Source organism: Odocoileus virginianus, chromosome 22, assembly GCF_023699985.2.
Source record: "Odocoileus virginianus isolate 20LAN1187 ecotype Illinois chromosome 22, Ovbor_1.2, whole genome shotgun sequence".
Taxonomy (NCBI): domain Eukaryota; kingdom Metazoa; phylum Chordata; class Mammalia; order Artiodactyla; family Cervidae; genus Odocoileus; species Odocoileus virginianus.
In genome coordinates this window covers 6,528,528-6,543,621 of record NC_069695.1, presented here as the reverse complement: position 1 = coordinate 6,543,621, position 15,094 = coordinate 6,528,528, and the positions used below count along the sequence as shown (strand labels likewise).

At 38.9% G+C, this 15,094-nt stretch overlaps 1 protein-coding gene across 1 annotated transcript in view; it reads left to right on the top strand.

Moving 5' to 3' along the window:
* Positions 1–484: 484 nt before the first annotated feature.
* The window catches only part of POLI (DNA polymerase iota), a 29,836-nt gene continuing 15,226 nt past the window's right edge, over positions 485–15,094 (top strand). The window contains 7 exon segments of the mRNA XM_070452503.1: positions 485–632; positions 2,214–2,336; positions 4,818–4,982; positions 8,397–8,549; positions 10,966–11,202; positions 12,104–12,282; positions 13,101–13,192. Coding sequence (XP_070308604.1) covers positions 485–632; positions 2,214–2,336; positions 4,818–4,982; positions 8,397–8,549; positions 10,966–11,202; positions 12,104–12,282; positions 13,101–13,192 — 1,097 coding nt within the window.

Below are 15,094 nucleotides of genomic sequence, written 5' to 3'. Positions count from 1 at the left end.
CCCATGGACAGAGGAGCCTGGTGGGCTACAGACCATGCGATCATGAAGAGTCGGACACGACTGAGCAACTAAGACAATCATATTAGTTTACAAGGTCGCCTTGCTCTCACCATAATTTCCATCGTTTCCCCCACCCCCATCCCCATAAAATTTCATCTCCGGGTTAGCATTTCTAACAGGTGACCGGGAGAACAAGCTGCCTTCTACACAAAAATAAACATTTAAAACTTGTGACAAGAACGTAACTTCGAAGACCGCAAGGGGGAGAAAAAAGTGCTGTCTGGGATAGTAAACACTCCTTCAAGGCTACGTAGGAGGGAAGTCCCAAACACCGGTCAAGAGGATTTGCAGCCGCGGTCACGGTCCGGGCAGCCCACGGCTGGGCGCACACTGCGCAGGCGCGAGCCGCCGGCTCCGAACGCTGCGCGGGCTGCCGAGGCCGGAAGCTGCCTTTCGGTGGGCGGTCGGCGGGGGGGGGAGGGAAATGGAGAAGCGGGGGGCGGAGCCCGAGGAGGCTGGCGGCAGCGACGAGGAAGAGGACGCGACTCGAGCCATGGAGCGGGCGGAGGCGGGGGCGCCCGGCGGCTGGCCGGGGGCGCTGGAGCCTGACGAGCTCGACGACCTCCCTTGGTGTAAATGAGGCGGGGCGGGGCGACGAGGGCGGGCTCCCCGGGCGGCGGCGGCGGCGGCGGCGGCCGTTGGGGAGCGACAGTCCCTGCCCCGCCCGCGTCCCGCGTTTTCCCGCTCCGCCGAGAGAGCGGCCCTTCGCCGCATGGTGTCCTGAGGCCAAGGTCCCCGAGAGGGGCGGCTTCGCCCAGTAGGGAAGGCCGGGCGCGTCCAGTGGGGTAATGGAAGCTGCGCTCGTCTCCCCTCAAACAGCCCCGCGAAAGCGGAAGGGGCTTCGGGTGCCTCAGGGTTGCGGAAGCGGGAACCGTGTCGCCCACTTGGCAGAGGTTGCGGCCCGGCCTCAGCCCGGAAGGGACCGCCCGGCTCGGAACCGAACCCGGCCGGCACGTGTGCTTGTGGCCGCCTCTGCTGACCCGCTTTCAGCCTCGGGGCCCCGCCCCCGCGATTTGGGACCAAGGCTCTCTCCTTCCCAGCCTCCCCACCCTTCGTTTTTAAAAAGCTTTAAAAATTTTAAATACTTTTAGGTTTACAGAGAGATGCACAGATAACTTTTTACCAATTTTAATGTCTTACGTCACCATGGATACATTTGTCAAAAGGAAGTAACGTTGGCATAGTAGTTAATATTCTTAACGGAAGGACAAGCTTTATTCAGATTTTACCAGGGTTTTTTTTTTTTCCCATTTAATTTGTTTCTATTCCAAACTCCAAACCAGGATACCACATGGCATTTAGCCTGCCTTGTTTTTAACTGCTGTTAATAGCTGAAATCTCCTGTCTTATCCCTCTGCCCCCTCCAAGATGTGAACTACTTTTTAAAATCCAGGAAATATTTACTCAATCTTTAAATTTAGCAAGTATTTGTTGGTAGTCTAGGTATCCAGTATTCAGCATTGAACCAAACAATCCTGATCTCATAAGAGTCTGTCTGCTGTTTTGTGTTTCAGATTATTTTTTTAAGGTCATGCCACTTAGAATAATTTTTTGTTGTTTAGTCGCTAAGTCATGTCTGACTCTTTTGTAACTGCATGGAATGGACTGTAGCCCACCAGGCTCCTCTGTCCGTGGAATTCTGCAGGCAAGAATACTGGAGCGGGTTGCTGTTTCCTCCCGGGCTCTTTCCCACCCGGGGTTTGATCCCATGTCTCCTGCGTTGGCAGGTTAAAAATCTTAGAAGGAGCCACCAGGGAAGGATAACTTTTAAGTTGGTTGGAAGATTTGTGTTTTTAAACTTTTCAGCCCTTTCTGACTTACTTTAAATTTTCCAATAAGCTTCAAAGTCCTAGGATTACCTCTTGCATCTTCCATTATTGATAATTTTTTTTTCTTAAAATTTATTGCTATCCCGAGAAAAATACAATTCACAAAGAAATAGTAAACAGGACTGAGGACTCTACTGTGGGTGGAGTTTCTCTCATGCTTGTAAGTTTTAGATTCTTTGACACATGTAATAAATCCAGGGGGGAAAAAGCTTAAAAATCACCCTATTCTTTCTTGGTTGCCATGTTTTAAGGGACTGGCAGTTGCTCAGAGATGATAAACAGCATGAATGTGTTTCTTTCATTTGGTTGCATATTGTGCCACAGTTCATGATGAGCTGGAGCCAGCAGGAAGTTCTTCATGTAGAGTCATAGTACACGTGGATCTGGATTGCTTTTACGCACAAGTAGAAATGATCTCCAATCCAGAACTAAAGGACAAACCTTTAGGTAATTCTGGACTTTGATATTATTTTCATTGTGTGATATGATTTGTTATGTTTATTCTATTAGTCATATTAATGTTGGAAGCAGTTTTGTGATGCTTTATAGACAGTAATCTTTATTTCGCTACTGGCTATAAACTTTATGAGCCTCATTTACTAAAAGGCAAATTTGACAGAAGTAGTATAATTAACCAAATAAACAGAAAGACCACAATAAACTTCTAGTATTTTTCTCAATGTTTGAAATTTTACAGCCATCTTATCTCAAAAACAGCCTTTAAAAAAATTTTTAATAGACATTTTCAACTATTCTCCCACTTTTGAAATTAACTATTGAATTGTGTGATAGTTGGATTTTGTGTGACAAAGTAATTGGATTTTGAACAACCCAAAATATTAAGGCATGCATAGTACAAGCTTTTCATGAAAACATAAGTATGTTTTAAGATAAAAAGCAAAGAAATTTTACATTAGGGAGTTACCGAGTATTGTGTTGGCTTATTTTTATATTTTGTTTTTACATTAGAAAAGTAAATTTCTAAAATTTTATTTTATGCATGTAGTAAGAATTTACCTTTGAGTAAAAGCATAAACAGAAGTTTTGGTCACTTGCTGCCACCCCCTGGTGTCTACTTTGATTTTGATAAAGCCCAATTCAGCTCAGCCTAGTTTACTAAGGAACAGAGGATGACTGATGAGTACATTTTGGTTTGCCAAGGTCTAGGGTCTTTAAAATTTCCTGAAGCTGTCAAGGAGTTGGGATTAGGGGACCTGAATTTTCTTCACTAGGCATTTCTAATTAGTAGCATTGTAAGAAGATGTTGTGTAAGTAATGATTAGTAAAGAGGGATTGTAAAATTAAGATGCTAGCTTCCCTGTTGGCTCAGTGGTAAAGAATCCACCGCCTGCCAATGTGGGAGAAGTGAGTTTGATCCTTGGGTCAGGAAGATCCCTGGAGAAGGAAATGGCTACCACTCCCAATATTCTTGCCTGGGAAATCCCATGGACAGAGGAATCTGGTGGGCTATAGTCCACAGGGTCCTAAAAGAGTTGGACAAGACTTAATGACTAAACAACAACAACAATATTTGCTAATAAAATGAGGGGCTATGTTGTTTTCTTCTAGAAACTGTCCGCATAATATCCCTTATTTCCTGGTAATCATTCATTACTGCATTTTAATTTGTTCAGTGGATAAGTCATATCCAACTCTTTGTTACTCCATGGACCGTAGCTTGCCAGGCTCCTCTTTCCATGAGATTAAATAGGCAAGAAGCCTGGAGTGGGTTGCCTTCTTCAGGAGATCTTCCCAACCCAGAGATCGAGCGCCAGTCTCCTGCCTTGCAGGTGGATTCTTTACTGCTGAGCCACCATTAGCAAATTATATGACTGCTTAACTTGGGCTGGTGACTCAGTGGTGAGTCCATATAATCCTGCTTTAAAAGGCTGATTTTTTTAGTTAAGGAAGTGACTAACCTGATTTTTTTATATAGTTTACTGATGAATCATAATTTATTATTTTTGACCCCGTGATTCTGTTTTGGGGCATCATCTGACATATCAAAAATATGTGAAATGTTTCTTTGCCTGTTTATAATATGAGAATTTTAGAAAAAAGCAAATAGTTTTAGCAACTATGAGTCACTGGTACATTAGAATTTTTAAGCAGTGTGTAGGTGATCATATTTAATCTTTTTGATAAGGAGCGAGCTCATTATGCCACTTCACTGTCTAATCTTTTCTGTAGGTTACTGTGAAGAAAAGCTCAGTCATTAGAACATTTACTGGGGGAGATTCCTAAAAACTGCTGTAGGTTGGCACCTGTAACAGAACATAGCTTTATATTAACTGGGAAGTTATTCAGAAGACAAGTTAGATTTTCCAGCAGTGACCAGTAGTTAATTGTACTCAGTTACTTTCATCTGCCTTACTTTTGGTAAAACAAGGCCTAGAGTTATATGTAAAGTTACATAGAGTTAATTCAATATAATTTGGTTTTTTATTGTTTGAAAAAAAATCCTGGAAGGATTTTATTTGTATCTTTTTGCTGAAGATTTCATAGAGTTGTTGATTTGTGGTGAAAGTGTTAGTTGCTTAGTCATATCTGACTCTTTGCAACTGCCTGGACTGTAGCCCACCAGGCTTCTCTGTTCATGGAATTCTCCAGGCAAGAATACTGGAGTGGGTAGCCATTCTTTTCTCCAGGAGATCTTCCCAATTCAAGGTTCGAACCCGGTCTCCCACATTGCAGGTAGATTCTATGTTATCTGAGCCACCAGGGAAGCCCCTGATTTGTTAAATTGTGCTTCATAGAACTATGATGGATGGAAGCTATATTTTCTAACTGAGATAGAGCTTTTTATTCTTATCAAAATATTGTATTATAACTTAAAATTAGAATATGGAATAAGTAAATTTTAATTTTCAATTCTACTTAATTTTATCATAAAATATTTGTTTTTTTTTTAATATTTGTTTTTTATAGGGGTTCAGCAGAAATCTTTGGTGGTTACCTGCAACTATGAAGCTAGGAAACTTGGAGTTAAGAAACTTACGAGTGTCAGAGATGCAAAAGAAAAGTGTCCACAGCTAGTACTAGTTAATGGAGAAGACCTGACTCGTTACAGAGAGATGTCATACAAGGTTACAGGTATAGATTATGGGCAATATACTTTCAGCATTAAATTTTATATAGGATGCCTGTTAACTACATGATTGTTTAGTAAGTGTAAAGTGCATAAGTCAGTTTTCTTTTATTTTGGGGCTTTCCCATTTAAAAAAATTTATATGAGAATGACTTAATATGTCATGAGTAAATGGTGAAAGAAACGTATAGTTGGAAGGAATTGAACTCTGTCATGGGTGATGTTTATATAAATATGAGAAAATGTAAAAAAATTTTAAAGTGAGAAAATGGAAGGAAATAAATAAAACCAGATATTTAAATGCAGGCTGGAACTGTGAAGAATTATGTTGTACTCTAATGTACTAATGGCAGTTGAGAGAGACTTCTGTAATGTTTGATTAACATAATTACAAAACAATTTGTTAGGAACTATTAGCAAAGATAATGCGTATATTAGTTTTTTTTTTTTAGATTTTTGTGTGTGTATTAGATATTTCAGTGTGGATAAACTCCCCCTTACTAAGGTTTGGATTTGAATCTTGCTGTTTTAGTAAATTATAGGAAAAATGAAACCATATGTGTACTGGCATACGGCAAATAGATATCATTTTAAAGTGTATAAGAATCAGCTTTTTACTTGTTTGCTATAATTTTTATTCTTTTGTTATTTGTAGCAGTTTTCAGCTGAAAGGGTTAAATATACTATCCCAGAGCTCTTACAAATTAATAGGAGGAAACAAGCTGAAGCAAAATGGACAAAGGATATGAATAGACAGTTGACAAAAAAGCAGACTCGACAGTGTGAAAATGGAATGCTTAAATTCATTTGTACTAAAAATAAGAATGTGAGAAAAAGTAGAAACAAAGTATTACAGTCTTAAAAAAAGGCAATCTAGAAGCATTTTTTGAAATTAAAGATACATACTATGTTCTTTAACCCAATAGTATAACTTCTAGGGATTTATCAAATAGAAATAAAATGATAACATATATGTAAAAAAATGTCTCATAGCATGATTCATAATTGCTAAAAATATGGAATGAAAACATGCTCATCAGGGTGAAAATGGCTAAATGAATTTAGGACTTCTCTATAATGGAATATTATATGGCCATTAAAAATAGCTCATTGGTATAATTTCATTTGATTGATAGAGGTATGCCTTGTTGAGTGGGTAAAAAGCAAGATGCAAAAACCTGATACAGGTTTTTCCATATGTGTAAAACAGTGATGCAGACACCTTCCCGCACATACGTGTGTGTGTCTGTGTGTGCTCAGGAGGAGAGAGAAGAGAGGGTGCATACTCGCTGTTTAGCCCTGCATAGCTTCTGCGGGGGCAGAGGTGGTGCTGAATCAGGGGCACCTGTTTCAGGGGAGGGGAGAGGGTAGCCAAGCAGAGAACCCAAGACTGTACTCCCAGAGCCCACTGTGTGTCTGTGCACCGTTACACATGTGTACCCGGGCATTTAGAAAGGAATGGTCTCTGCACAGAAGAGGTGACGGAGCACAGACAGCTGCACGTCTTTGGTCTTGATGATCTATCACATCGTCCATGTGGCTCTTCCTTGTTCTTCTTAAGGCCTGCACGGATTTCTATTCTGTCTCAAACTTATTTAACCATTCCTTTACTGATTTGGAGGCAGTATATCTCATTTTATGCCTGTTGTCCTTATGTAATCATTAATAGTATCTCCTTTCATTCAAAAGATATCTCATTTTAGATGATAAATTATGTGATTTCTCTCATAGCGAGGGGTTACTAGGCTCTTACCAACTTTTGCTCTTAAAAAATATCAGCATGTGCTTCGGTAGACATTTTCATATAGAATTTTCACATACCTCCATGAAGATATCCTTAAAGTAAGTTCCTAAAGGTTAACTGCTTGATCAAAGATAATTTGCATTAGAAATTTTGAATACTGCTATATGGTGCACTTCAGGTTTTCCTAGCACATTGCTAGTATGTATGAGAGTATTAGATATTTACAAAGATTTTGCCTGATAGTTAAAAAAAATAGTAAATCATTGTTTTGATTTGCATTTCTCTATGAGAAGTTTGAGCATTTTTTTGTGTATTTTTGATCATTTATATACATGTTTTGTCTTTTTTGCTTTATAATGTCAGACTAATCAGTCTAAATGATTTCTGTACCACTGCAACTCTTCACAGTGAAAAGTATCATATTAGAAAATCAATGCATAAATCTCAGTTTTTATACCGATTCTTAATTTATAAATTAGTGTCTTGAAAGAATTAAAAATGCACTAAAATAATAACAAGATATATTCTAAGAATGATTTATACATTGATAAAAAGTTATTTTTTAAATTTTTTATGGTATTTTTGGAGTTGAAATAGGAATGTAGCCTAATAGTCCTATACTGAATTTATCTCAGACCTATTTATAACATACAACCTTATTGTTTACTTCATACCTTCATTCTACAGTATTCCACTTTTTTCTCTAATTATAAACTCCTTTGGCCTTGTATAATCATAAGGTTTAATAAATGCATCTCTTGGTAGGTTGGAAATGATTTTTGAAGTTCACTAGATCATACTGTTTCTTTATTAATTGTTTTATCCTGCTGTTATCAGTGTTAGCACCAAGAAAACAGAGCTTTCACATTATAGGACTTTAACAACATTTACGTTTTTATGTAATTAGTGACTGGTAAGTTGTTTTCTGTCACCCAGCTGGTATCAGTAGATGATTCGGAGAGAAGTGAAAATTCTTCTTAATGGTTTCAAAGTTATTAGTTTTAATCCTAAAAACGAGACTTGATAGTCTTTTTGAACTTATTTCAAATCTTGGTTCAGTTCAATTTAGGAAACATTTGACATAAGGACTAGGCATTGTGCTAGAGGCTGGACGTTCAAATACATGTAAGTCACGATCCGTTTCTGTCCTTACAGAATGAGTTGGAGGGTGACTAGTCAAATTATTGCATTGTAGTATATTTTGTATTAAGTAACTTTTCTTTTTGACTTAGTATTAATTGGAAATTTAAATTTTATTTTGTTTTTCCTTTTTAAAATTCTAGTGAAAAATATAGCTTGAGTATATTATTACTTATCTTTATTTTTCTAAGCAGACTCTATATGACCTACTGTGTCAAGATCATAATTAACTACATGCATTGATATTTAATGTACTACAGATAAATTATTGGTATAGGAGATTGTGCTAAATAAATTGCTATGAGTATCTGCCCAGGGAATGTTTATTTTTGAACTTATTTTGTTGGAAAACATTGCTTTTGTGCAGAATATGACACAGAAAAAAAATCCCAGTTAACTAACTTTATTCAAGATACTGTGTAATTGTGAATGTACGTAAAATCTTTATTTTGTTATTTTTTTAAACATAAAAGAGTTAAATCTAGTCTAGTTATAACTTCAGTTACATCTGTACTCCAATATTATTTTAATTTAGAGCTGTTGGAAGAATTTAGTCCAGTTGTTGAGAGACTTGGGTTTGATGAAAATTTTGTGGATCTAACAGAAATGGTTGAGAAGAGACTAGAGCAGCTTCAAAGTGATGAACTCTCAGCACTGACTGTGTCGGGTCATGTGTACAATAATCAACGTAAGTGGGTTCTTATGCACTTTATTTAGTAACTTAAAGTACCTGCATTTCCTAATGTTCAATCAGTTCAGTGAGTTGACTGTGTCTTTCGAAAGTTTTATGCCTTTTGTTGCCATAGTTCAGCCATCTAAGGCGATTAAAATTAGATATTGTTATTCCATATTAAACAGGCAGAAAATGGTATTTTGATGACATACAGCTCAGTGCTTTGTGCACTTTTCATTTCTCTGACACGGTCCTGTGTTAACCATTTTTAAGTGTCATACCCACGGAGGAGGACATCGCCAAAAGAAAAGCCCTCCGCCCCCGGAGGAGGAGCAGTATCTCCTAACTGACCAGGCTCTAGGTGGCCACCAGGGAAGCCCAGGCCCAGCAAGGCTCCTTTCTCTGCAGACTCTCGGACCCTGCTTGTCACCAGCGCCTGAGCATTCTGCAACCCTGAGCACTTTGCAAGAAAGATGGGCATGCAGGATTCAGAGGGATTTGTGGGGGATCCAGGAGATCCTGGGAGCTGTGGCTATCTCCTATGGAGGAGACTCCAACATTCCCAAAGCCCTTAATTCTCCATAAAATGGGCTTTCACCTGTCTGCCCACCTCAGAAGCTGGGATGGGATGTGACCCTAAGAAAATGATGTAGATGACCATCATCATGGGTAAAGGTCAGATTTGGGCAGCTTTCCTTGCAGGATGAGGGAGTTCAGAACCAGCCTGGTCAAAAATGATACCAGGAAGACAGACACCTCACCCGTGGGCAGAAGATACAGAGTGAATGTTGGGGTGTGAGGGACCAATCCTGTGACCTCCCAGAACCCACATGGAGTCAGCGTGGCATGCCGGCCAACTTATCAAACCTCCTAAAGCAGCCCATTGGCAGCCCACTGTGTTGTCATTTTTTTTCACTTTTATTAAACTTCTTGTTTACCTGAAAGAAAAAAAAAAGTGTCATACCTCTTTAGGCCATCCTTAGGTTACAGGAGTTGACTTCTTAGAGTAATTTTTGGTTTTCCTAAAACCATCTTAAGCAAAATTCTAGGTCTACTAAATTTGCCCTTGTTGCCTCTTTTCTTGTTGGCTTCTTTTCTCCCAGGGCAACAAGACCCTCCCACATGTGGGAGCTTATCCTGACCTACCTACCATCCTTTGCATGCTCATATTTAATCAGTTAAAATTCATCTCCTTCACTATTAAAGTGCCAATGACTGATGGTATTTCCAGGGCAGTATTGTGCTTGAAAATAAGCTGCAGTCAGCTCCACTGAATATCTTCTTAGGCTGTCAAACATCTAGTGACTGCTGGTGACTTCCAGAACCTACTGCGTAGAAGGCGAGTTCCTGTGTTTCTGTGTAAGATTTGTCCTGGCCTCCTTGCTCCCGGGTCTCAGCCCTGCTGTGCTTCCTCTTACTCTCCCCAGTCATTCTCCACCTCTCTGATGTTAAAGAAGAAAGGTGGCGCTCCAGTTCTCCTTTGTAAGAAAACATGCAGCTTTCACGTGTCCTTTGTCACTTACAAGGTCTGGGTAACAGGGAGGTTCCAGGTGTGTTTCTGTATAATTTCTAAAGCAAACTTGGAGTCTGCCGGTTAGAACATACTATAGAGAGCTAGGTTTTATGGCCTTAAAAAGTCTAATTCTTCATGATTCTTTTCTCTTTCGCATAAGATTTTGTTATTTTTTTTTTAACCTACAGAGAAGTTGATGGAGCAATACAATGAGAACAGTCACTATGCCTTTCCTTGTAGATCTCCTTTTGTATTGCTTTACACATTTGCTTTATCTTGCTGCTTATTGATCAGTTGATAGGTCATTGAGCATTTGAAAGTAAATTATAGACATCATGGCACTTCAGACATAAATACTCCTGAGGATCAGTACTGTCTCATATAACTCTTGTCTCATTTTCACATCTAAGGAAATTTGTTTCTATATAGCAATTTCCCTGTACTTTTAATAAATGATGTCTTAAACTGTGTACAAATCCAAAATTGTTTTTAGTAGCGCACACTACTGGTGTGGAAACTTGAAATTAAAACCTTTGAATCTGAAATGTTAGCTGTATCATTAATGTAACATTTTTACTTTTATGCTTACCTCCAGGTAAACATGAGTAAAAGTTCTGGTAGTGCCAGGAGGAATTTTTTATGAGAGAACAATTTTTGTAATCTATTAATCAATCAGCACTCTCAGTATGTATTTGCTATCACAGGCCCTTGGAATTCACTTGTGATAGTTATTTTACAGAATTGCTGTGAAGAGCCAAAGAGATTAGTTAAGTGTGCAGCAGTGTGGTGGTGTTGAGGGGTAGGTTGGATATAGATGAAGCCCTTTATCTTTTAAAAATTCATTTGTTAAAAAAGAAAAGAAAACAAAAAAACAACGTTTTGACGATGACTTTTAACAACATTGACTGTTTTCTGTAGCTATAAACCCACGTGACACGTCACACATCAGACTTCTTGTTGGATCTCAGATTGCGGCCGAGATGCGGGAAGCCATATATCATCAGCTTGGTCTCACTGGCTGTGCAGGGGTGGCATCTAATAAATTATTGGCAAAATTAGTTTCTGGCGTCTTTAAACCAAATCAACAAACGGTCTTACTACCTGAAAGTTCTCAAGATCTCATTCATAGTTTGAACCACATAAAGGAAATGCCTGGTAAGACAGATATATTTGAAAAACATATATTGGTTTTACTGTATTTCTTTTAAGTTAAAAAATGATAGTTATGTGTAATTAATTCTCATAGAGTCTGTGTGCTTGGCCCTTGTGTGTGCTAGTTGCTCAGTGGTGTCTGACTCTGCAACCCTGTGGCCTCCTTCCAGGCTCCTCTGTCCATGGGATTCTCCAGGCAGGAACCCTGGAGCGGGTGGCTGTACCCTCTTCCAAGGGATCTTCCCAACCCAGGGATTGAACCTGTGACTCCTGCACTGCGGGCAGGTTCTTGACTGTCTGAGTCAGCAGGGAAGCATACTTGGCCCTTGGTGAAAACCATAAGCCCCCCAAAAATCCTGATGTTTTCTGGAGAGACTCTATATTAGGAAACTATACATATGAAAGTGTTTTTCTAGTTTTACCTGCTTTTATATTGTTTGAAGATGATCATGAAAGTTATAAACTGGAAATATATGCCCCTTTATTTTTAGTCCCTGGTTCATAGTTTAATACTGTAGAGAATGGAGTTGGTCTTTCACTAACTCTATTTTGGGCTTGTACATAAAATATTAGGGCCACAAAGGACCTTTGAAAGCAGCTGGGCCCACTTTTTATTTTAGAGACGAGAAACTGATTTTCTTGAGGGGTTCAATGACCTGTTCATATCATTGGGCAAATTTGTATCTCTGAAGATCAAATGGTTACATTTTTATAGACTATCAGTAATGTATGTATGAAAATTCATTTCTGTGGCATTAAATTTTAAGTTTGGTCTCAAAAAAATGCCAATGGTGTCCAAAATTATGGTATCAAAAAATGTGGTTGATAATATTTATAATATTTTAATTAGCTAATTATAAAGAGAAATGTATTGTAACACTACATGTACCTCTTTTTGCTTTAGGTATTGGCTATAAAACGACCAAACGTCTGGAAGCACTGGGTATCACTAGTGTGCGTGATCTTCAGACCTTTCCATCCAAAATATTAGAAAAGGAATTAGGAATCTCAGTTGCTCAGCGTATCCAGAAGCTCTGTTTTGGAGAGGATGACTCCCCTGTGACCCCCTCAGGACCACCTCAGGTCTGTGAAGGTGTTACTTATTTTAACTGAGTGCTGGTGGTCACGTTATTTGAGATAAAGATTGCCAGTTTTACTACTGTATTCTTACTGTTCCAGTTTGCTTATTAGGTTAGTACTTGATCGTTTTCCTGTGAGAAGGCTATTTATTATATTAAATTAATAAATATCCTTAAATAGGATCTAAGAATTAGTATTTAAATCTCAAGTTAGCCACTTTGACTACTGCTTAATTTTAATAGCCTATATTGTATATAGGAGGCAAAACAATTTGTGAAAATATTGTTTTCAGAGTAGTCTAATGATTTAAGAAATGGAGAAAGTTTATAATCACCCAGGTAACAGTGATTAATTTTTTTCCTGTAAGGTAAGAATATATATATATATAATCCCATTTAATCATCACCATAAACCTTTCATGTAGGTAATATTAACGTTTGTTCATACCTTTTCCTCCCTCTCTTACTCCCTTTTCCTCCTGTAATTTTTTTTAAGATGAAGATACTGTATTTTAGAGAGGATAAGTAACTTGCCCAAGGTTAAACTGAGATTCAGGTCCTAGGAGATTAAGAGCCTCACTGTAATCACACATTAAAGCTTGGCATTGGTACTAGAGCCTTGTAATTTTCTTGACTTCCAGTTTACTTTCTAGTGGAGTACAATAATTTGCAGATGAAAAGATTTAATATAAGAGTGAACTAAATGGCTCAGACTAAGCGTAAGAGGTAAAGAAAGTTTTGAATATTTATTTGACATACACACTGATAATTGGATATGCTTATTTGGGTTTATGTTAATACTTATTTGTTCTTCTTTGGTAGTCCTTTAGTGAGGAAGATTCATTTAAAAAATGTTCATCAGAAGTTGAAGTTAAAACTAAGATTGAAGAACTACTTGCTAGTCTTTTGAACAGGTGATCTTTCCATTTTGCCATATTATCTTACAGATTCTCTGTACAGTACATGGAAATACTATATATTTACTGTATTTGATGTTCTTTCTTGGAATTTACAGATTAATTGGAGACTAAACATGTAAAGATCATCTATCTTTGAACCTCTCCACATTATAAAGTATTACAAAGGTAGTAACACATGTTCTTAACTAAATTTAATTCATCCTTCCACTGCTCTTAATATTAGTAACATTGTGGTTCACTGTGGATCTTAAGCTGCTGATCATTACCTAAGGGAGTTTTGTGGGTATCTCTGGAATCGCTACACTTAAAATTTGTGATGATTGAGGATAGTCAGTTGATGGAGAAAGCAGAACCCTTTTATCTCCTGTGCCTCAGAGTATAGAGTCAGATGAAGGAATGACTTAATGGGACTGTGTGTGAGCAGTGAGGGTGATTGTGTGTATGCTCAGGGTTCAGTTCAGTTCAGTTCAGTTGCTCAGTCGTGTCTGACTTTTTGCGACCCCATGAATCGCAGCATACCAGGCCCCCCTGTCCATCACCAACTCCTGGAATTTACTCAAACTCATGTCCATCGAGTCAGTGATGCCATCCAGCCATCTCATCCTCTGTCGTCCCCTTCTCCTCCTGCCCTCAGTCTTTCCCAGCATCAGGGTCTTTTCCAATGAGTCAACTCTTCTCATGAGGTGGCCACAGTATTGGAGTTTCAGCTTCAGCATCAGTCATTGCAGTGAACACCCAGGACTGATCTCTTTAGGATGGACTGGTTGGATCTCCTTGCAGTCCAAGGGACTCTCAAGAGTCTTCTCCAACACCACAGTTCAAAAGCATCAGTTTTTTGGTGCTCAGCTTTCTTCACAGTCCAGCTCTCACATCCATACATGACCACTGGAAATACCATAGCCTTGACTAGATGGACTTTTGTTGGCAAAGTAATGTCTCTTTTTAATATGCTCAGGGTTACTGGCCTTTAAATACATGAAGAGTGTTAATTGGAATTATGAGTATACAAATAGCATTGCAGAAACTAATTTCATTTTCTGATGCTCCTTTGCCATCATATATCTATTTCTCAATACTCCATAGAAGAGTGTTACTTCCTTTCCTCCCATTTCTTTGATTTCTCAAAATAGGGTGTCAGGGGTCTAACAGCTCTGGGTAAGTGTGCTTCTGTAATGATGTTAGGATGGCCTCTGTGACAAAAAAAAATGGTTTTTGGATGACTAACTCTCAGAAAACTGATAAAGTGAATTTTCCTTCAACTTTGCTGCCACATGCATTTCAGTTCTTATGTCCTGAGCAAGGCCATGCAACTCATCATTTGCTGCACGCAGCTGGCTGGCTGTATGACGCAGCTTCAGGGATATGACTCAGGCCGAGCCTTCGAGTGTGCGGGTGAAACTGGGTCATCTGCTTTGCTTCAGCTAAATAAGACTACTATGAAATGCCTAGCCACTGGAAACAGTTCTGGACAAAGGGAAACCACAAGAATTATACATTTCATAGGTTCCTTTATTTGAAGAATCAACCCATAAATGAGTCTGTGTGTTAGTCACTCAGTTGTGTCTGACTCTTTGCAACCCTGTGGACTGTAGCCTGCCAGGCTTCTCTGTCCATGGAATTCTCCAGGCAAGAATACTGGCATGGATTGCCATTCCCTTCTCCAGAGGAACTTCCCAACCCAGGGATCGAACCCTGGTGTCCTGCCTCGCAGGCAGATTCTTTACTGTTTGAGCTACAGGGAAGTCTATAAATGAGTCTAGATGCCCTAAACCTATGAAATACTACTAGCTATGTCTCCTTATCTCTGCTTGGCTTGCCCTCTTCTATATAGTGGCTTATAATGCCATCTAGCTGGCAAAAAAAAAAAAAGGTAACTGCGTATGTGTGACTGTTCTC